This window comes from Oryzias melastigma, linkage group LG14 (assembly GCF_002922805.2).
Source record: "Oryzias melastigma strain HK-1 linkage group LG14, ASM292280v2, whole genome shotgun sequence".
NCBI lineage: Eukaryota > Metazoa > Chordata > Actinopteri > Beloniformes > Adrianichthyidae > Oryzias > Oryzias melastigma.
This window is the reverse complement of record NC_050525.1, coordinates 15,566,807-15,590,089: the sequence shown is the minus strand read 5'-3', so window position 1 is coordinate 15,590,089 and position 23,283 is coordinate 15,566,807. Positions and strand designations below refer to the sequence as shown.

General features: G+C 37.7%; 1 protein-coding gene across 4 annotated transcripts; it reads right to left on the bottom strand.

Annotated features, from left to right (window-relative positions):
• Positions 1-111: 111 nt before the first annotated feature.
• slc7a1a (solute carrier family 7 member 1a) lies at positions 112-23,155 on the bottom strand. Of its 4 annotated transcripts, none has more exons than XM_024266018.2 (13): positions 22,884-23,155; positions 11,682-11,937; positions 11,423-11,605; positions 11,182-11,340; positions 9,628-9,805; positions 9,374-9,507; positions 7,210-7,432; positions 6,720-6,859; positions 4,055-4,157; positions 3,407-3,600; positions 2,691-2,842; positions 2,481-2,589; positions 112-2,318 (listed from the first exon to the last, which is right to left on the bottom strand). In XM_024266018.2, the coding sequence occupies exons 2-13, from the start codon at positions 11,866-11,868 to the stop codon at positions 2,134-2,136; spliced, it is 1,947 nt and encodes a 648-aa protein (XP_024121786.1). In that variant the 5' UTR covers positions 11,869-11,937; positions 22,884-23,155; the 3' UTR covers positions 112-2,133. The 4 variants fall into 4 exon arrangements, with proteins under 4 accessions (XP_024121786.1, XP_024121788.1, XP_024121787.1 ...); XM_024266020.2 differs by lacking the exon at positions 6,720-6,859 and adding an exon at positions 6,190-6,326; XM_024266019.2 differs by lacking the exon at positions 22,884-23,155 and adding an exon at positions 22,497-22,827.
• Positions 23,156-23,283: the final 128 nt, after the last annotated feature.

The window sequence follows — 23,283 nt, the reverse complement described above, 5'->3', positions numbered from 1 at the left end:
ATTATAATTAAAAGACCACTGGGAACACTTTGAAAATGGCTCAAAGAAGATCAAAGTGGTACTTTAATACTCTAACTACTAAAAAATTGCAATGTTGAAAGGAGCCAAGCAGAAAGGATAGTAAATTATTTTATTTACAAGATTATGCAAATCACATTCTAGTCGTTGACAATGAGAAAAATACATGCCCCATTTTTTTTTTTTTTTTTTGGCTGTATTCTACGTAAGTTTGAACTCCCAAAAATCTATCTGTATTTAAGGTTTCAAGATTTAAAAGGCAGAAAAAACTAATTATTGGGAAAAAAAAGCATTGAAGAGCAAGAGAACTGAACCACCGATGTAAATGACAAAGTTAGAGAACATATTGTAAATAAAAAGGCCATAAGAAGGTATATTTTAGATCATTTTGAGATAAGTGGATGGTATTACTACAAAAAAAACTTTAAAGCTATGAACCAAAATATTAGATATCTTTTTTAAAGGTAAAATCCTAGCTTGTAGCCCCAAAAAGATAAATTTAAGGTTTAATCATACATGCATTCAAAGCAATAATTTAGAAGAAAATGAAAATTAATGCAAGTTGTTGGAGATTAAGTCACATCTGAGTTATCAGGAGGATTAAAAAAGTACCTTGTAGAAATATTTCATAATGTAGTGTTCTAATATTTTAGGGCATTTTTTTTGTTTTTGTATTTATTTGTAGATTTATGAGATATACAGTTAGGCACTGAATTAAAGAAGCAACATCATTCACACAGATCTGTAAACATTTCTAAAAACACAACATCCGAATAAAAAAAATCTCCTCTCAAATACTTAAATAGCGTCAACAAAAACACATTTTTGACAGCTTGCTAGAAGTTTACTCCAAAAAAATATACACAATGCATTTATATACAAGTCTGATCAAACATGTTGGCAATCAGTGAGTAAATATACTGATGTAAAAAGTTCATTAAACAACATTTTTTGTAGACAATAGGAGTGAAATGTAATTCTGAGTAACCAAACTTTAAGATATATATTTTTACATTTATTGAACATGTTTTATAGACAGGAGCCACAAAAAATGACTAACACAAATGTCTACATGAAAGATGGGGAGCAGAATCATTTAGTTAAAAATAGATATTTCATCCATGACACATTTTATTAACAGATTAAATCAACAATTATGAAGTTATTAACATTAAAAAATGGATAGTGGATCACATTTTGGTACTAAAATGTATGTGATGGAGAAAATTGCTTTTTTAAATGAAAATAAATGATAAAAGTTAGAGATGACACAGCAATATTCTTAATCTTACCTGACACTCCCTTACTGCATGTCAATTTGATTTTATTATCCAACAGGAATCCAAAACGAACAGATTTTAATATCAACTAATCAAAAACACAAACATTTAAAAGGATCCGGTTGAGTTTTGAACCAGGATTTGGACCTCTGGGAGTCATTCAGGCTCAGATAATCCCAGCAGGAATCTGTCTTTAGCTGTCTAGAAACCAGTTGTGTTTCTTTAAGCAGAAATCTGCTGATCCGTCTGCAGGCAGGAAAGAAGAACGCGGTTTCTAATACTTCCTAGTTTCTCTTTGGAGTTCATCTAAACTTATGCTGGTGATGTTTTACTTTGGGAGAAAGTGTAAACAGAGAATAAGGCACATAACACTGACTAAAACAGGCGGGTTTTTGTTTTCAAACGGAGGAGGATATGGCCAAAAAAGGCAGATTAAGACTTTGCTTTTATTATAAAACATACATGAAACAGTTGGATCTAGTGTTATGTTTGGGCTTTTTAAGATAAAAAGCAGAGGAGTTTCCTAGACAGCAGCCAAATAGAAAACTGATAAATCAAATACAACCTCTCGTATCAGGACTGAAAAAAACTAACCCAATGTTGTAAAAATAAGCAATATCAGTTATGGCTTTTTGATCAACCTTAAAATAAAGTTGTACTTCAGTCTGGAGAATGATCTCCAGCAGTCTGCGTTCCTCCCACCCCTCTAGAGAAAAGTCCAGGTTTGTGGATTTTATTCATCATGACTTCCCATAGAGAGAAAACCTCGAGAGAAAAGAGAAGGAAGAAATCCGGACAAAAGAATCAACACTTTCTGTGTGTTCTTTAAAGCTTTCTACAAATCTCCGCCGTTGTCTTCCCGAACGTCGATGCCGTTGTGGAGGAAGAGTTCTTTTTCCGTCGACATGTTTTCTAGTTCGTGGTCCAGCTTGAAGCCGTTCATCTCGGTGGCTAACGGGGAGTGGGTCGCGGACGCCTCTGTGCTGTGCCAAATGCCGTAGCTGAAGTAGATCACCAAACCTACGAAAATGAAAGAGCCAGGACTGTTAGCGGGATCTTCTCACTCCAAATCCAAATGGAATTTTTGGGGGATTTTTTATTGACTTTTATATTTATTTGTCCAGTGCATTGTTAAAAACATGCTTCCAACAGTCTGTTCAGCATACAACGGAGGACAAATACCTATCGCCATCCAGACTGAAAACCTAACCCAGGTGCCTCTATCCAGCTGCATCATCAGGTAAACATTGACAAACATGCTGATGACTGGGATGAAGGGCACCAGGGGAACCTGGGAGTCAGACGCAGAGGAAGAACACAGGTTTGTGCGACCATGTGAGAAACTGAGAGCCTGAAGGGATTTGCTGGAAAAAAAAAGAGAGCAAAACCAACCTTGAAGGACAGCGGCGTCCGGCTCTCGGGCTGCCTCCAGATGATGAAAACGAGCAGGAGGCACACCATGAAGATGACGGAGAGGATCACCATGTTCCAAGCCACGATGCCGGCCTGCACCGCCAGGATGCTAAAGGCTAGGATCAGCGTTCCTGTGGAGGAAAAACAAGGCTTTTTTTTCATTTCATTTTAATAGATGAAAATAGGACAAATATAGTGCTGATAAATTATTAGTTTAGCTCAAAGCAAACTGAGTTAGAACGTAAAAAGTCGCCTAAAATTCACAACCAAGTGGGTTGTTACTGCATTTTAGGAGTAGCCACTTTAATAAAAACTGTTTTAAACCTGTTTTTGTGGCATTTTTCTAATAATAAAGGACATGTATTTAAAAAATGTGTCTTAAAATTGCATTTCTCAAGAAATTTTGCAGAAAAACATACATTTCTACGGAGCCCCTAAAGGGACATCGGAAAAAAAAAAAAATTAAAGTTAAAAAAAAAAAATTACTAACTGGTGCGCACGTAAGTGGTTCCCACCAGTTAGTAAGTGGTGCCCACCAGTCAGTAATTGTTTTTTTTTTTTTTTTTTTTTTTTTTTACACTTTCATTTTTTTTACCGATGTTCCTTTAGGGGCTCCATACATTTCAGACTAAATTTGAAATATTTCCCTTTTTTTTTTTTTTAGCTTTTCAAGAGACAATTTGTCAAAAACAGACCTAAAACTGAGGTACAAATGTTGACGGTGGATCCGGACAGCGTTGAAGGTTCGGGATGGTCAGGAAAGAGCAGATTGTGGAAGCTGAACCGCTCTTCCACACCGGGCAGCATGCCCATGCTGGGGACACTGATGCCATCGCTCAGGTCATCGCTGGCCGCTTCATACATGTGACTGGGGTGTTCAGGCTGGTATCTGAAAATAACAATGAAATAATGCATGTTTGTCTCATTAAACTAAGTCTCTCGTGAGCCTTTTCTCCAACTTTCTTTCATTTCAAAAGCTTTAACCCTTTAACGCCCGAGATGTCACCACTAATGTTTAAATAACACATTTTCCTGTAACTTTTTAAGCGTTAACATGATAATTCCAGCACATTGGGAAGGAGAGAAAAGCATCTACGCTGGAATTATCATGTTAACGCTTGAAAAGTTACAGTAAGTCAAGGAAATTTAACTCTAGGGCATCGCCGGGACATCTCAGGTGTTAGAGGGTTAAAGATCTATGATATTCTTTCCAATTTCTGCTAATTAAATGTATTTAATAATTTGCTAGGATCACTGCAAGAACTTATAACTGACAACAACTTTAAACCAAAATTAGTTATTTAATTGGGACATTTCAATCTCATCCCATCCCAAATACTGACCTGAGCACCAGCACACAGGCAGCGACTAATGTGTAGGCCAGCAGAGTTCCTATAGACATTAGATCCACCAGGTCCTTTAGGTCAAACAGAAATGCCATGATGGCTGAAAGGACAAAAAATAAAGTAAAAAATAAATACCTATTTGTCAGATTTACAATTTTTTTCTGCTTTAAATAACTAAAATGATATGACTTTAACCATAAACAGTTTCTGGTATTCATTCTGTGATCATTTCAGTTTATAGGAGGCCCTAGCTTGTTTGAAGGTTCAATTATAGGGTCTCAATGGCGGATTTCTTGAGAAAAAAAACAGAAGAACTGAATCATGTCATGCGGATATGACGTATCGACCTTCACAAGTCTTGCTTTACCCTTGGGTGTCATATCCGTCAGCCTGTAGGTTCAGTGTTTATGTGTTTGAACAGTATACAAGCTTAGATACCATCACACCACTAAAGTCGGCTCTTTTCCTCTACAGAATAACTTGTTCTGCATGAAACGTGATTATAAATCCCTGAAAAACTACGAAAAACCTTTATTTCCAAATGCTGTTTTTAACAAACGCAGTTAAGCTAGCACGCCTCAAATTGAGTATTAAGTCACCGCTAAACTGTAAGTTATTATTTTATGCTCAAAACCATGACCACCAATGCACATTTTGAGATGGCAGAATATATGTTTACCCTATGTTAAGAGGGACTGATGCATTTTACAAAATATATCATCAAGTAAAAGAAAAATGACAAGTATTTAAAGCAAATCAGCAAAGTTAGAATTCACTTCAACAAGTACTGACAGGTTTCTGAACAGAAAGTTGTTGAAAAGCAAGTGAAGAACTTAATTATTTCAACCAAATTTAAAGAGCAAATACTAACAAAAAGTACACAAACATGATGTTACATAGATGCATGAATTAAAAAAAAATATGAAAAAAAATTCTACTCACTTATACCATACTTTTTTTATTATTTTATTTGTTCAAGATGGAAAAAAATACCTCTATGTGGTGTCAAGTAAAGGTTGGAAGTCTTTTATTAAAAAAAAAAAAAAAAAAAACATAGTAAAGGCCTCTTTTTAGTTTTATTTTGATCTTTTACAGTGCCGCAATGTCTCAAACTTAAGTAAAACAGCAATTATTAGGTTAAAAATCATTGCGATTCAAGTCAATTAATCAGATTATTTAATTACAGGTCACAGTAATTTAATCACACAAAGAAATAATTGCATGGCAGCACTACAGTACTTATAAATGATTGAAGAGTTACATTTTCATTGTACTGTTAATGTTATGAGACTTTATGAGCATTTGGATACTGGAGAAAATGTGACACAAAGTAGATTAAGTATGTAAGGAGTAACTGTTACTAAAAGGGGCAGTCTGTCAGTAAATGCCTGCAAAAAATACAGACTTTAGGATTGTACAGACCAAATATATTTTCTTTTTCTTTCTTTTTTTAAGTAAAACCAGCAAGGATTTAAAGATGATCCTCTGCTGCAGCTTTTTGAATCTCGTCCTTTAGTTTCCCACCATCACCACCTGTAACTGCTGCTTCTGTGTTGAGCTACGTTCACATCACCCGTGGCCCACTTTACCTGAAACAATCACGTTTCCAGCTTCCATGTTCAAAACTCTCACTCTCTACGCAAGTTTCTAAGACTGTTTCACGTAAAAAACATGCGTCCACTAAATGTGCATTGAAAGTTAAACCAGATTGAACTTTGGCCAATAAAAGACTTGGATTTGGTAGTGACGAATGAACAGCGTCCCTTTTAATTCACAGAAGTGCCAACCGTTTGAAAATGAATCATGGAGGAGAAATTAAGTTTCGGAATAGAGCTGAGAAAGAAAAAAGCCTGGAGTAAGATTCACAAGATTTGCACCGCTTTGACATTTTGCACCAAACCTCTTCTAACTGTAGATGGTGGACATGTGTTAGTAAAACAGTACAAAAAGAAAAAGGACGAGAAGCCCCTCCCTGCTTAATCAGTGTGAATACAAAGGGCTAAACTTGGATTCAAGAAGAACCCAGTATTGCTCAAGTAAATCCAACAGGCTGCTCTGTGATGCTTTTGGCCTTTTTCGTAAACATGCGTGTTTTTTCAACCATCCCTGCTCCGTTCTCCTCTTCATCTTACCAGACATGACCCCAGCAGCAACAGTGGAGGTGACGGGGGCTTTCCTCTCGCTGATGCGGGCCAAGAAGGAGAAGAGGAGGCCATCCCGAGCCATGGCAAAGATAATACGGGGTAGGGGGAACATGGAACCCAACAGACTGGGGTGGAGTGAGGAGGAAAACGTCAGAGTCGGGACGACGGTTAGATGTTTAAGTGGCGGGTCGAGAGAGAAATGGAAGGAGGGGATGAAAAAAGCTCGTCAAAGCAGGAGCGGAGTAGGAAGGTGAGAAATGTGAAAGCAAGCTGGCGTGACAGTGGGTTAGGGAGCTTTTGCTTTGTGGTGGCATTCATGTAGACACGTTTAGCTTTAATTTTCTGTATGATTGCAGCAGGAAAATATGACCCCAAAAAAATAAATAAGGAATGCTTTTCATGCTAAACCTTCTTATAAAGTGAAAAAAAAAATCAAAACATCCATAAGCTTTGTTTTTGCAGCGTGCAAAACTGGTGAACATGGATGTCATTTCAAGACATGCATGTTAGTGTCTCACCTGCCCCTGTGCCAGAGGCAAAGGTTGCAGTTAGTGGGGTTTTGGTGCGGGGGCTGATCTCGGCCATGAACTTGAAAAGCAGCCCATCGTCAGCCATAGCCCAGATCACACGAGGCATAGGGAACATAGCGCCCAGCAGGCTACCATGGGGGGAGACCAGGATATATAGTATCCACACTTACATCCAAGAGAATGCCATGAGACATACATGAACAGAGACAACAACTCACATATACATGGAACAATGTGCACAGCACAAGCAGCTTTCATCAGAAAATATGTTTTTTTTTTTTTTTTTTTTTAAAAAAGGATTATAAATGTCTAAAAAATGGGAAAAATGTTTACGATGCACAAAGAAATAGAATTAATAAATATCAATAGCTACTAATTGCAATTTAAACTTAAAAAATGTCACAATAGAGACCATATGATTAAATTAAAAGCACATAAAGACGTTTCTCGTATGCATAGCATTATAATTTGCACTTACCTGGTAGACAGAGCACACAGCGACCCAACAGCCACAGCATACTTGGCTCCTCCCCAGCCCACGTATTTAAACGCGACGGGCAGAGGGCTGTTGCTGTCCAGCAGGTAGTACGGCATCATGAGGGTGAGGGCGGCGGAAACGCCAAAGTAGGCCACAAAGCAGATCAGCAGCGAGGACACGATTCCGATCGGGATGGCTCTCTGCGGGTTCTTCACTTCCTCGCCTTCGCCGTGGAGAAACGGTTCAGCATAAACGGCTTCATAATAAAAGCTAAAATTCGGTTCAAATTATTTTATTTAAGCCATTGCTAATTAAGTTAAGAATATTTAACACACTGCCTAATCAGTCTGTCAAGATAACTTACAACAAGCTTAACGCCTATTTAAAGACCCACTCTGCTCTTCTGTGAGCTTTTTTAAAAGCGTTTTCAGAGGTCTATTTTATTATGATTATGACTTTTTAGCCAAAATTTAAAAAATGGTGCCTCCGAGTTGTGGATGGGACCGTTAAGGTGTAGAAAGCCCGCCCCCTTTTACATCACCCATCTGTTTACAAGCTCTCCTGCTAGCTTACAGCTCCTTACAAATCCAACCTAACATTACTGCTCAAGAGGAGATCTTCATGGAGGAATGGGCCAAAATACCAGCAACTGTTTGTGAAAACCTTGTGAAGACTTACAGAAAACGTTTGATTGCTGTCATTGCCAACAAAGGGAATATAACAAAGTATTAAGTTGAACTTTTGTTACTGACCAAATACTTGTTTTTCACCATAATTTACAAATAAATTCTTTAAAAATCAGACAGTGTCATTTTCTGGATTTATTTCTTTTGGTCTCTCATAGTTGAGATATACCTATGATGAAAGTTACAGGGGTCTCATCTTTTTAAGTGGGAGAACTTGCACAATTGGTGACTAAATACTTTGTTGCCCTACTGTACATAGATCTAGTTACTACACGTAGATATATCAGAATAGAGCTGAGCGGGGAGCTTGTGTCTGTCTACATAATGTTTCATCTACTCCTGATTGACAACAAATAAATACTCAGAAATGCAATTTTAAGCTTGATTTCCTCACTATATTTCTTCCATCATGAGAAAAATGCCAGAGGAACACGTTAAAAGCATCACAAACCAGATTATCTTGGGAGTGGGTCTTTAAGCAATCAGTCTTCATTTTCAAATTTGCTGGACTGCTTCAGCCAAAAGAAATCCCTTTAAAACAGCTGCTGAGCCTCTCTTGGCAACTAACATATGTCCCTTTAATGCACAACATGTGTGGGTTTTTGAGAGAAAAAGAACAAGTAGCTTATAGCTCCTTTAGACCCACAGGACTGAATCATCCAGCTGCAAGTTATTACAGAACACAAGTCCTCTGGCAAAATGATTATTCTTGTTCTGCAACGAAACCTGATCACTACCAAGGGGACTCCCGGAGAACAACGTGCTAACAAAGGTCTTTAGAGGTGTGACCGTTCTTTTTTAAAGATTTATGTTTGTATTTGGAGAAGCTAAGGGGGGCTGCTTATATGACACACGTCTGTACAAGTACGAGCAAAGCATAAATGGTGAAAAAAGTACTGTGGGGCAGAGAAGGGTTCTTGAAACCTTGAATAATTTAAACTAAAATGCGTGAAGCCCCCCCCCCCCTCCACCAACCCCCTAACCTGCATCACCCAGTTTGTCATCCTGCCTTTGGCGAAAACAGGTCGAGGGCTGGAAAAATGCAGCTTTTCCCTTTTCCTCCCCGCTCTTATGTAACAATCTGGAAAGTTTAGACAAGCTGGGGATTGAAACGGGGCCAGCTCAAGATTAAGGTACAGGCCCCTCAACATACCCCCCACCCCCCACCACTACAGCCACAAAACTGAAACAAATGTGGGCCGGACGTCTAACACTAAAGTGTTTGGGAACATTCTACAAGATTTTTCTCCACATCTCATCCACAAACGGTGCAGTTCCAACATTGTTATGTCACAAATTATTTTTCATTTATGCTTTTTTTTTTTAAGCTTAAAGTTTCTCCTCTATGATTTTACGAGTGGATGAATTTCATTTTCAGTCCTTAAATAACTAATAGTACCACCGTTTGTTACTGGAAGCTTACATGTGTTTAAAGATGTCTGAATTGTAAAATAAACTATTTTCCTTCTGTTACTGACCTGTTGTAGCAATACAATCAAACCCTACAAAGGCATAGAAACAGGTGGCAGCTCCTGACAGGACGCCTGAGAATCCAAACGGCATGAAGCCGCCTGCTCCTAAACTCTCCTTGGCTGGAAGAACTTCAGTCTGACTGGACACACGACAGAGAAAAAAACAAGATGAAGAGGAGGAGCAAACTACTTTTTCGTTTTGGTTTATAGAACTCATAAGACAGATAAACCAGGAAGTAACTTGTGGAATTCATTCTTACTTCTGACTTGAGTTGCTTGTAAAGGTGACATTGAGGATCTCCTCAGGGTTGATCTGCCAGTTCTTCACAGAGCCTTTGACCAGCCCAGAGACCACCATGAACAATAAAACTAAAACGTTGATACAAGTAAAGACCTTGTTGACCATCGCTGATTCTTTCACTCCAAATGCCAGGAGACCTTCAGGACATGAAATTAAATGTTAGTCTAACTTTGCTTCTTTATTGTTGCTGCTTTCTGTATTTCAGGTCAAATTTGATGTTTTGTTGAAGTGTTTAACTTTCTAATATTGTAGTGTTTATTTATCTGAAACTCCCTAATTTAAAAGTCACAGCTTTTTTTCCAGGCAACAGGATCTACAAACTTTATCTGGTTGAATAAAGGTTGAATAAACCAAAAATCAATGCATTTTTTTCCTGGTTCCACAAAGCTTAAGGCAGCAATTCTAGAAACTTCTGGAAGTATGAAAGGCTTTTTCTAACATTCTGCCAAAGAGAAGCAACAATGACGTCATTTAGGTGTTTATGGAAAACTTTAGCTTGACCTTCATGTGACGTTGTGTAAATGACAGACTATTTTGAGCACTGACGTCAAAGGAAAGCAGGAGAGAAGTTACAGAAGAACACAAGATTAAGAATGACACTGACAGGAAAATATAAACAAACTTCACACCTCAAATCATCAAGACACAGGTAAGACACATGTAAGGGCAACAACATTACAAGGGAAAGCTCTAACCTATATTTTTAAGAAAATCTGACATAATTTTGTTAAAACCCCTCACAGTAGTCAATCCTTATTTTCTCTTAATATTAATAAGTTGTGTGTTTAACAACCTTTTGGCCAGATCAATTTAGACAAAATTTTATTGAAGAAAAATTACATTCCAAATCGTTTTGTTATTCTAGCATCATAAGAAACAGCAACATTTATAAGGCAAAAAGTTCCATATTTTAAGCCAAAGGAAGATACTAAAACTGATAGCTAAAAACGCTGAAGTTTATAGCTTAAATCACTGAAGCTAATAACTAAAAATGCTGAAGCTGATAGCCAGTTAAAATATTAGTAAAATGCCAAACTAGCCTAAAAAACTGAAAAAAGTTAAAGTTAGCCAAAACAGCTAGCATGCAGCTGAAATATTAGCTAAACTCCAAAATAGCCAAAAAAACAAAACAAAAAACCCTAAATTAGTCAAATTAGCTAGCATGTAGCTGAAATATTAGCTAAACTCCAACATAGCCTAAAGAACCTCAATAAATGCCAAATTAGTCCAAAAAGCTAGCAGAATACCATTATACCTATTAACTTTACTACACTCTGACTCCATATAATTTAAAGTAACAACTAATCGACTATTAAATTAGTTATTGATTATTTAAATAGTCGATTAGTTGCAGATTAGTCGACTAATCGTGGCAGCCCTAGACTACAGTAAATGATTGTTTTCCAACAGACCCTGAAGATGAGAAAAGCAGCCTTGCACTGATATGCAGCACTGCACAGCTCTGATGTTAAAAGGCTGAGGAGGTCTAAAAATACAGAAAGAAAATTCTCACCTGTTAGAGTGAATATGATGAAAACAGCGAACATGTCAGGGTACTCAGCCAGAACCCCTGGTGCACTCATTGACATGTATGTCCTGCAAAACTGCTCTATTTGCTTCCCTATCAACTCATCAAACGTGGCGCTCCACGCACGTGCCACGCTGGACGTACCTAGCACAAACAAATAAAATGAAATAAAAACATGTCTTCTGTTTCTCTGGGAAGAAAACAGCTGTTGCAGCTTCATGTTTACCAATGATGTAAGAGAGGATGAGGTTCCATCCAGTGATGAAGGCCCAGAGTTCTCCCACGGTCACATAGGAGTAAAGATACGCTGAACCCGTCTTAGGAACGCGCGCTCCGAATTCGGCGTAGCAAAGACCCGCCAACACCGAGGCTGAAGCTGCTATCAGGAAAGACAGCACAATAGCTGGACCTGTGGGGAACCAATGATGGTTAGTTAAACACTGTTGCTAGATAGGATTATACTAGCTACACAATCATAGATTTACCTGAATTATCCCGCGCAACTGCACCAGCGAGCACATAGACGCCAGCGCCCAGCGTGCTCCCGACGCCCAGGGCGACCAGGTCGAAGGTGTTGAGACATCTGGACAGACGAGACTCTTCCGAGTTTCCATTGACCACCTTTACCCTTAGCAGCTGTTTACCGAAGTGTATGAGAGCCTGCAAAGCCATGGAGGCTTCAGCGAACGACACGTCTTATGATGCTTAGAGGTCACAAGGGAGATGGAGAGAGGACACACCCTGACAGGACAGAGGAATAATATCAGTTCTCTGAAGGGACTACGATCTTTAGGTTCTCTTATCAGTCCGTTTTAGTTTGGACGGAACCAGTTTTAGGGTCCAAGATTACCCAAAACTTATTGTAGTAAATGTTTTCAATAACAGCACAACAAAAATCTGTTCAATGTGACTGTTATGCTACGTTCACACTGGACTTGGAATCAGGCATTCAAGCGACCACTTCCCATGAAAAGTCTATGTACACTCGCATATGTATTTTGAGATTCTGTGTTCAAGCATCACTACGGTAGTTTTTAAGAATGTTTTCAGGCTCTACGCACAAAATACGTGACCATTGAACCTGTGTCAAAAGTTACACTAGTTCAGGGGTCTGCAACCTGTAACGTTTAAAGAGCGATTCAAGTAATTTTCTCACAGATCACAATCCACTAGGAGCCATGGCGTCTTAATTCACCATGTAGAGAAATAAGACACATGTTGGTATTTATGGTTACTATACTGAAGTAACGGTAAGTTCTTCGATACTCAGTACACCTATGATAAATTTAAATGGACAATAGTTTTTTTTGTACTTAAATATGACATATTCATAAAGAGGACGTTTTTTTAAATAGAAAAAAATGTGTAACTTCTGACAAAGTTTCACATGACTTCCTTTCAAAATAAAAGACACCCTGTAGGATAGTATCATGTCAAAGAGGCAAATATATTATTAGATAGTGTGATGTCTTTAAAAAAGAAAAAAAAAACTATACAGTTGAAGTTATCGTTTGTGGATTTCAGTCAAATATCTGTAAATCTAACTAAAATTAAATTAGAGCTAAATTAACTAAAACATATAGCGCATTTAAAATCCTTGAATTTTCTTTAATAATAGACAGTCCACCTTAAATTCCAGTGTGCCTTTAGTATAAATTCTATTCTTGCTTTCTGTGGTACACAAAAATCTGTCAAATGTTTTAAATATGGTAAACTACAAACCCAAATCGCTTGATAGATTGTAGGAGTATTATGGGTATTGTAGTCAGGAGCCTAAACTGTTTGTAAATGAGTAAAGTTTGACTTATCTGACCGTTTTGTTAGATGCGGTATATAGTCCAAAAAATAAATTATATTTAAAATTAAAAACATGTTATGATTCTTCACCCAGAGAGACACAAAAGAAGAGTCAATGAACCACATATGGCTCCGGAGCCGCAGGTTGCAGACCCCTGCACTAGTTGAACTTTTGATCAATCAGGGACTTAGATCTGGAAGGCATATGGGTAGCTTCCTTTTCAAAAGACGGAAGGATTATTAAGGACAAATTAATAAATATAGTTTGTCCGTGACTGGAATTATATGATACCAAGTCTTTCATATACTGGAATAAAGCTGTGAAAGAAAAAGCTTGGAGCAATATTCGTGAGATTTGCAGCGCTTCAACAATTTGTCAAGCCTCTTCTAACTGTGCGTAGATGCGCTAGTACCAGCCAGCGACAGTCCAGTGTGAACACCATTTGATAAAGCCTGTTCTCGAACACACATCACATGCCCAATTTGTACATACAGTAGCTTTAGTGAACAAAAAATAAAAATGACAGACTAACAGTGACCATCCTTTCCATCCTTACAGAAAGACAGATTTAGCAGTGATAGAATAACAACATAATACTCGAAACTGTTTCCTGGTGTGTGCTGTGGAAACCCCAGTTCAGCTCTGCATGGGGGCATGGAGAAGTAAACTTAAACAAGTACAATCCACCTGTATTTTTATGAAACAAGATGAAGCAAATGACAAAAAAGTAAACTAGGTCAAAGCAGTTCAAAATAAAAATTACATTTTACAACTATGCAGTAGGAGTTAATAAAAGAATGAAATGGGCCAGTACCAGCTTTTCTCTATCCTTTTTTTTTATTAATTTAAGGCTCATTTTGGTTGAAACTAAATTAATAAACAGGTGTGTGTACATGCTGTGACAGTACACGACAAACAGATGGAGAAGAAACATATTCCAAAAGACAGAAAAAGAAACGAATGGAGATAGTAGTAAACAGAGTGATGCAATGCAATGAGTGGGATTGTAACAGTTGGGCAGAAGGCCAGAGCGTTTTCTACAAAGAGGGGATTGTGATGGAATGAAGAACATGCAGTAAACGGACCCTTTGACAAATGTTTCATAACAGCACCTTGTCGGAGCGCTCTGACATGAAGGCGTGGACCTTCAGGGGTCATTGGACAGGGTGAAAAACCATGTTGCTCCTCACGGAAACCTCCAATGCTAAGGTAACCTTGGGGTGCCTCATGTTCCTCCAGGAAATGCTCTGGCTCTGATACAATTTTCCACCTTGGTCAACAAGACCACATATAGGCATACATACTAATACAAGCTGTAAATCAGTGATGTTACAACCGATATATTTGCTACTGGGTAATTGTCCTGACTTTGTTGCTTGAGAGAAACGACAGCTGAGGCACTAATACAAAGCCTGCGTCACGGCGTTGTGCCACCAAGTGGAACCAACCAATCATTTTATGATATAAAAGGTGCGCTTGAACTTAAAAACCTTCCATACAGCAATTTATGATCCAATACACTTCACATCATGAATACAAACTAACTAAACGTAACCACCAAATAAGTCTTAATTCACTTTAACCCTTCATCACAGGAGTAGCTCCAATGTTTACATTCTTTCAAGTACTTGAATTTGTCAACCGTTTTGCGCAAATAACATAATTCTAGTGGACACTTTAAAGTTGTGAAGCGCTTGCATAATTGGAGTTGATTCTGTTGCAAAGAAAAGCTGCTGTTCTCCACGTCAGGATCAACCAAGACGACCTGGACACAGACAGCAACATGGCCCAAGATGTCCCATTAGTATCATCAGCTGTAATTTCTCGACCGCACTCTTCCCCTAGAAAAACGCCAGAGCCGGGTTACGGGTAGGGTTAGGGTTAAGATTAGGGTAAGGGTTATGGTTAGGAATCTTCTAGTATAGATATGCAAATTTACCTTCTGGCTACAGTCGTGACATTTCCGCTTCTGGCTAATGATGAGTTCAATGATATGTTTGGGCACCATCTTGCCTGGAACCAGGTCCCACTCGGACCAACTGATCCACGTGGAATAGTTACAGTATGTCAAAAAGTGTGTAATATTTAGTGGCGCTGGTGACAGACGGCCCATGTGTTTAAGTGTTTAATAAATTAATTTATGCTAAAAATCAAAAAGAAGACATTTTGCATTCAATCTTTCTGTCCTTGATCTTAAGTTTTGCATCAAAATTTGGAACAAAAAATTGCCTTTTTTTATTTTGAAGAAAGTTATTGAGTTTTTCAGTGAATTAATAGATTTTACGAAATACAAACTAACATAAAACACAAAAGAGTCTTAACAAATTTGGCAAAATGGATCTGATTCTGTAATTGTTGTTTTTAATATCCAAAGTTTTTACAACCTGGCTAATAATAAGAAAAACACTAAAAGAAAAAAACAATCAATTAGAAAATATTTTTCAAAGACCTAAGCTTCAGTCACTCAAAACAAAGCAGTGTCATGAAAACCTGTTACACAAACAGACTAATAAGCTTTTCTAGTAAATACTGGAAAGAACCAGCAGCGATAAAACTGCAGCCTGCAAAATATTATTCCAACAACAAACAGCTAATTATCAAGCAGCTCACACAACGCATTAGTGTCAAAACCTGGAAGTTTGTAAATGAAAGCTAATACGGAAATACTTTCCATTTATTACGGGGCGAGTTACAAAGCTCTGACAACACAGCAGCATGCAACACAAGAAGTAATCATTGATTCCATTAAAGACAGAGATTTTAGCCTTTAAAACATACAGGGAGACAAACAGTGATGCAGTACTTACGTTCAAGCAACTACAGCTACACTTCAGTTGTTGATCTTACAAATTGATTTGATGCAATGAAAAGAAACGGAGGGATTAGAAACGCATTTTTGACCACTATTTCTTTGGGCTGCAGCAACGACTGCACAGAATGGCCCATCAGTCAGCGTTCTAAAATAGAATATGGAAGAATCACATGGCTTGGCTATTCCAAGCAGCTCACCCTCATGCACGAGTGAAATATCGGTGGTACTTTAGCTCTGCTAACATCCAAAAGCAGCAGCTTTTTAATATAAAACTTCGCAACAAATATATTAGAGTATAACAGTTTTTGTTGCATGCAATTGCAATAATTAATTTATCTAAACTTGGAATCAAACACAAAAATTCATCTTAATCACAGGATATACTATAATGTATACTATTACCATAAACTGCAAAATTCAAATTAAAAGGAGATGTTCAGATATTAATGCAAGGACACATGCAGTCAACTGTCTCCTTTCTCTTTTTGGCTACTATAAATGACACCACAGCAGAAGAAAAACTCATTAAAGAGACAGAAGCCGAGCAGGAAAGGGGGTGTGACTCCTCCGAACCATTTAAGGTAGACTATGAAATTACCATCAATGAAACTCACTGAGAGGTCATCTAATGCTTGAGAGTGGCTGCACCTCAACTGACTATGAAATTACAGAATTGGATTTGCGAATTTAAATTTGCCTAATAGAAGCTAATAATAGAAGGACCTTAGCTCTGTTAGAACATTTAAAACCTGTTCAACGGAACCTTTTATGTGTAAACGAACTTTGAAGTGACTTTCGGACTACTGATCCTACTCTCAGCTGATGATGAGCTGCCCCTGCCTTCTTTATGGAGCGATAGCAGCGTGCGCTAACAGTAACGTCGCCTCTGTTGAGACGTAGGAAAGGAATCACGTCTCAGACTGCTTCTACCTGACACTGAAAAGTATAAGTTTAGAAACATTTGGCTGTGGAATAACTGAAACACAACTAACGGGTCATAAAGATAAAGACAGCGATAATCAGACGTGTCTTTCATGATGGCTAGTATTACCCCAAATGAATAGTGACACCGGTTCTCACAAGTAATTTTCTAAATACTGCAGTCAGTTCTGAAGTTTTTTTCTTGGCTGCACAGACCCAGAGGAAAGGTTAAGGGTAGGATTACGGTTCCGGTTTGTGTTTATGCTCCAAATGGTTCCCGATCACGGCCACATCTGCAGCAGCGCTTCGCACTCTAGCTGCATGACAGCTAACAGGACTTCATTTGACCTTTAGCTTTGGATTCACATAAAATACATGAAACAATGCAGTGATCTGCACCTATAACGTGTCGCTAACATAAATGTTCATCAGTTTTAGAGCTGGTCGCATATAAACATGTGCTAAAAACATTAGCAAGTTACCTTCGAAGATTGCTATGTAAGACGATAAATACAATTGAAATTCTTTTTGCATTTTTATTTTGGGGTATATTACTATAAAAACAAACAATGCACCTAACTTCATTTATAGTGACTATTGTTAGCTCCAAAAGACATCTGCACCAGATTCAGTGTGTTTCAACAAATAAGTATAAACAAGTAACACTTATGTTTTATGCATTTATTCGACACAAACTGATGCATTTTAAGAGCTTCTTATTGACAACTATGATGAAAATAAGACTTAAAAATGTCAGATAATTACAAATTATTAATAAAAAAGAATAATATAGTGGGGCTTAAACGTATTTATTCAGCCACCAATTCTGCAAGTTGTCCTACTTAAAAAGATGACAGAAGCCTTTAATTTTCATCGTAGGTATACCTCAACAACTATGAGAGATAAAATGAGAAAAAAAATCCAGAAAAAATCATACAGTCTGATTTTTAAAGAATGTATTTGCAAATGAAGGTGGAAATAAATATTTGTTCACTACAAAAAGCAAGAAACAAAGACTACCATCAGTAACACACGACGCTGCTAAGCAGGGACTCAAATCCTGCAGTGGGAGACGTGTCCCCCTGCTTAAGCCAGTACATGTGCAGACCCGTCTAAAGTTTGCTAGAGGGCATTTGTATGATCCAGATGAGAAATGGGAGAATGAAACTAAACTAGACATTTTTGGTAAGAACTCTACTCGTTGTGTTTGGAGGAGAAAGAATGTTGAATTGTGTCCAAAGAACACCGTGCCTACTATAAAGCAGGAAACCTCATGCTTTGGGTTATTTTTAAGCAAAGGGATCAGGACGACTGATCTCCAAAACTGCTCTAGAGGAGATCTGCATGGAGGAATGGGCCAAAATACCAGTAACTGTAAAAAACTTGTGCTGTCATTGCCAACAAAGGGTATACAACAAAGTATTGAGATGCTATTGACCTATTGCTATTGACCAAATACTTTTTTCCACCAAATAATTAAAAGATGAACTCTTTAGAAATCAGACAATGTGATTTTCTGGATTTATTTCTCATTTTGTCTCTCATAGTTGAGGTTTACCTGTGACGAAAATTACAGGCCTAAGTGTAAGGGAGTCATTTCTGGTTCAGTCAAATGATGCTTTTTACCAAATCTGCTGATCTGCTGATTTTCTATTATTTGACTGCCCAGGCATGTTATTAAGGCATTGAGCTTAGTAGCATCCATGAAATAGAAGTAATTGTATCTCATTTAGACTTCTGGACCTACTGGTTTTATGTCAAGACAAGTTTTCTCGAAAATCATTTACGATGTGTGAAGCTGCTGCAGCAGCAACTCACTACCAGTAAATGTTACCCTCAAATTGAATTAGTTTAAATCTTCTCACTGCTGTCTTATTTTTCATTTTCAACAAATATCTTAGACTCTTTTTGCTTCCATGTCATCAGTGAAACAGCATTCTTTGAACTGCCTGTTCCTATTAGCAACAATCTAATGAATCTTGCCCTGCTTGTACATGATGTCAGTAATAGTCCAGAGGAAAACTGCCAAGGTTTGCAGGTTCCAGACTAACGTAACATTTAATGGTAAAAAGAAATTTAAAGAAATCTTTAAACGTATTTTGAGTAATTTCTGATTAGAGTGAGATCATTAGTTGTTACTTAGTAAAATTTTCAGTACTTTCGAATATCTTATAGGAAAAACAAATGAAAAAAAATCAATTCAAAAAGCAAAAAATAGGCAAATTAATTAACTAACTTCTGGAATTGTCTTCCTCTTCACATCAGAGCTTAGCTAAAACTTCAGAAAGCTGATATTTATCCTAATTCAAGTATGGTTATATTTTAGGCTGGGCGATAAACCAATTTCACCAGTAAATTCAAATTTACCACTTATGAAGATTTGTTTTGTAGGGGAATATATATATATATATATATATATATATATATATATATATACACACATACATACAATTTGGAGTAAGATCAGCCCAATGACAACTAAAAAAGCGGGGCTTTTGCCAAAGAAGGAATAGTTCCTTCAGTTGCACGGAACAGATTGTTTTCTGACTTCAGACTTGGAGCAACAAAACGTTGCAAAATTTGTATGCAGGCTTTTGATACCAAAAGTGGAAGTACAAAGAATTTGTTTCAACACCTGAAACAGAGACGTTTTGTCGAGCGCGAGAAGTGCTTCTCTCTTCGAGATGCTCAAGCTAGCGACTGCTCACAAAATACCTGTCGTATAGTTTTACAAACATTTTTACAGCTTGTATTTAGTTGCACTTATAATTCAGGTCAACTCTTAAAGAAGATGGTCAAACAAATTAGTTTTTGTTAAATATATTCTGTCATTTGTAATTTTTGGTTAAGAAAGTAAAAGCGAACAAAATTGAGAGAATTGAATTAAATTAGAAATCAAATTGGATGTGAAAAAAATATTTTTAGGCCACAATCCTCAGCCTAGTTATATCTAGTATTTTTATTTTTTTAGATACTTTATTTTATATACCAGTAGTTACTTTTTTTCTTACAATACAGGACTTTGGGGCAACTTAAGGTTGCTTTAAAAAAAAGTGCTATTAAACAAAAAATTGACATCCTAAATGTCTGTACCCCCTCCTCCCCAACAAAAGGACAATTTGTTGTAGTAATTACATTGACTTTCCTCTAGTTGAAAACATACATTTAATCATAAACAGTACACAAGTTGGGGAAAGAAGCTTTAAAAAACCTAAATGCAACCAACATTACATTGAAATGAGCACTGATACATCACTGGAGAGCAGCTGTTACGTAACTTCAGCATGGATCTATTTTTCTCTTGAGTGAGCTCTCCATTACACTTAACCCTCAGAGTGCCCCTCTGAGTTTTCTTTCCCCTTTGGACGCAAATCAACACTAGAAGGTAGTGTGGCTTTAAGAAAAAAAGAGACAAAAAACACTCCTGTGTATTTTATCCTCTGATCTAAAGTGACACATGTAAATAAGTGTTGCGCTGTTCACTTGATGAACATGAAGGCAGTTCACTGTGTACTCTGCTGGGTCACCTTTAGCTTGTCAAGTAAAATCTTGAACAGGGTGTGCCAGTAAATTAACTAGCCAACAGGTATGAGAGTCATTAACTGAAACAACCTCTACGGAGAACGTTCGTGCATGAGTAATGCTGAACTAATAACACGCAAAAAACGTCTGTGGTGACGTTGTTTCCAAAATATAGAGGGCGTCCACGTTAGAGTGCAGGTGTGTCAGCAATACCACTAGATTACATTATTTTTTAAGTCTTTGCTGAATTAAGTACAAACAATATACCATGGTTTAATTTATTCTAATGAGCTACTGAAACTCAATTTTATTGTGACTAAAGTTTAATTTGTACATAGGAAAATAGACATAAATCCAAGCAACAACACTTATGCCTAAAAAAATAAAAACTTAAGACGAAAAATTTTGGGAAACAAGACTCGACTCTCAATTAAAGGATATCATACAGAAGTGTAAAACTGTTAAGACTTTTACATTGGAACTTCAGCTCCGCCAGTGTTTACGTTTGACTGCAGTTAGCTTCAACCCTTTACACCAGTGTTCTTCATTCCAGGTCCTCGAGAGCCGTCACCCTGCCTGTTTTCCAGCTCTTTGTGTACTGCTTGCTGCTGATTACCTGGACCAGGTGTGTTCATTAAATCAGAATGTGGAGACATCTGACTGAACTAATCAGCAGCTAGCAGGGCTTGGAGATCTGGAAAACAGCCAGGCTGGCGGCTCTCGAGGACCTGGAATGAGGAACACTGCTTTACACAATCAACGTGAATGAGCTCTGTTCTGGAAAAAAAGCAGCTTTGTATTTATATAAAATTACTTTATATTAGTAATGTGTTGTATATTGGTGAAAATTTGCTTTAAAGTGTTGCTCACCAGCGCTAAACCACTTTTCTCCGCATATCAGCTAATTCACATTATACGTGTAGGGAGTTACCATACACCAAAAAGCATTGTAGGTTTTGACAGAAACACCTCAGGTGCAACAAGCTTTTTTAGACTGAAGGTGGGGTTTGTGATGATGATGATGTTCTAGTCTTGGATTTCTTTGCAAGTAATGATTTTCAGCCGCCAACTTTTCCACTACCAGATCCACTCAGTCTAGTTAGCATCAATGAATTCAGGGAAAGTTGTAGGCATCTAGATTTTGTAATTGTAGATTTGGACAGCACTATAAAATCACACTATGAAGTCCATCAAGTAGTGAAGGTATTCAGTACTTTTAGTTTTAGGACACGCATGTCCAAAGTCCAGTAAATGCAGGCTGTGTTCAAATGTATATTCTGGTGTCATCAAATCAATAAGATACGGCCGTAGCTTTTTTCAGGAGCAATGTCTTGATTGTGAGTGGCTAAATTCCATTTTAAGGTGTTGTAAATGTGTGACAACACTGTTACTCCAAAAGTTTTCACTAATTTCTAAGTTGTGAACTGTAAATAAGAAGAAATGTTGACAGTGAGGGCCACCACTTCCAGGACAAATGGAATGAAGGATATTTTTTCTGTGAAAGATAGAACTGAGACTGAGGTTTTCGATTAGTTTAATTTTAAGAATGACTTACAGACAAAATATGAGAATAAAGGGTGCAACAAATCGGCAAAAATGTTGCATTTAGATGCATTTGCTTTCTATGTGAAGAAATGAAAAGTATGACATATTAAATAGATCAATGTCTAAACATTTTCACCTAACCAAATCTGGTCCTCTTTGCAAAAAAGTTTGGACACCTCTGTTTTAGTAAGGACTCTGTGGAGGCAAAAAAGGCTGTGGGGGTCTTCAGTCTCATGGCAACAGCTTTCTCCGAATGTCCATCCCTTTCCATTTACAGCTACTTGGAAATAACACAAGGCTGTGCAACATCAAGCAGGTGATTGCGTTATCAAGCTCGAAGGACATGGGAAACATGAAGCCGAGCAAAGAGCCGAACCTGGAAAGCTTCATTCAGATAAACCAGCCTCTCTCTCTTTCTGCACGAGCAACACCCACCACCTCCAGACAGCTCTATGGTCAGAGAGTGTCCTCCGTGACCCAGTTTCAGACCAGCTAAAGTTAGACTGAACCGTTCACAGCAGCTCTGAAAGGTCATCCACTCCTCACATCGTTTTACTGCCTGAAGTGTGAACGCTCAAGGAAACGAGCAGTTCAAGAAACGCACGCGCGAGTTAGTCTGCACAAAAACAAATTTAGAAACATAAATGGAGTACTTTAGAAGCAGCCAGTAGTTTATTATGTTTGTGTGTGTGTTGTACTCACATTGTTATGGTCCCACTAATGTCAGGGAGCGCGAACACCTTTTAAATCTCAGAAGTGCAGCTAGCTTCTTCAATTTTAGAGCCGTCCACCTTTAAGCTAGTTTCGACGACACCAAAGTGTTCAGAAAATTAAAGAAAAAAAACGTACTTTTCAACGCAGACATAAACGCCCAAATGTGAATTATAGGGCAATGCGGGTAGAAGAAAATTATGTAATTGAGTTGTAGCATCAGCGGAGGCATAAGTAGCAGTTATGGGCTTAGAAGGGGTGAGAGCGGCGCGTGCCAGAATGTCCAACAAATAATGGTATCTCCCGCTTCAAAATAAATAAAACTTTATTAATCAAACAATAAAAAACAAAAACAGAATGAGTTCACAGTCTACTCACTTTTTCTGTTGCAACGGTAGTACTTTACTTTGCAAATGTTTTATGGCAGACATCCAACGTAGTATTTACTTGAAGTTTGGAGAACAAACATGCATCCAAGTCCAGAGTGGTGAAAATACAAGCGCCTCGTTCAGGAGGTGAAGAACAACATGAGGTTTTAGTGCAGGAGCTTCGCAAAGAATCCAAGCAAGGACAAGGGGGAGGGCAGAAATGAGAGGCAGGCTGGCCCCGCCCACTGAGAGCTGTTGAGCAATAGCCCCCTTCACCACATTGGTGCTGTCGGTGGTAAATCAGGAAGGAAAAAAAAATATTTACATCTTTAAAATTCCTGACACAAGAAAAAAAAAAGAAACGTGATTATTCTGAGGTTTAAATGAATAAACACTTTCATAAAAAAGTG

Coding starts and splice junctions, on each gene's coding strand:
- slc7a1a (XM_024266018.2), bottom strand. CDS start 11,868: ATGGCTTTGCAGGCTCTCATACACTTCGGTAAACAGCTGCTAAGGGTA. Junction 7,433..9,373: donor TGATTGTATTGCTACAACAG/GTCAGTAACAGA, acceptor TCCACGGCGAAG/GCGAGGAAGTGAAGAACCCG. Junction 2,843..3,406: donor CATTTGTACCTCAGTTTTAG/GTCTGTTTTTGA, acceptor TTTCCTCCACAG/GAACGCTGATCCTAGCCTTT.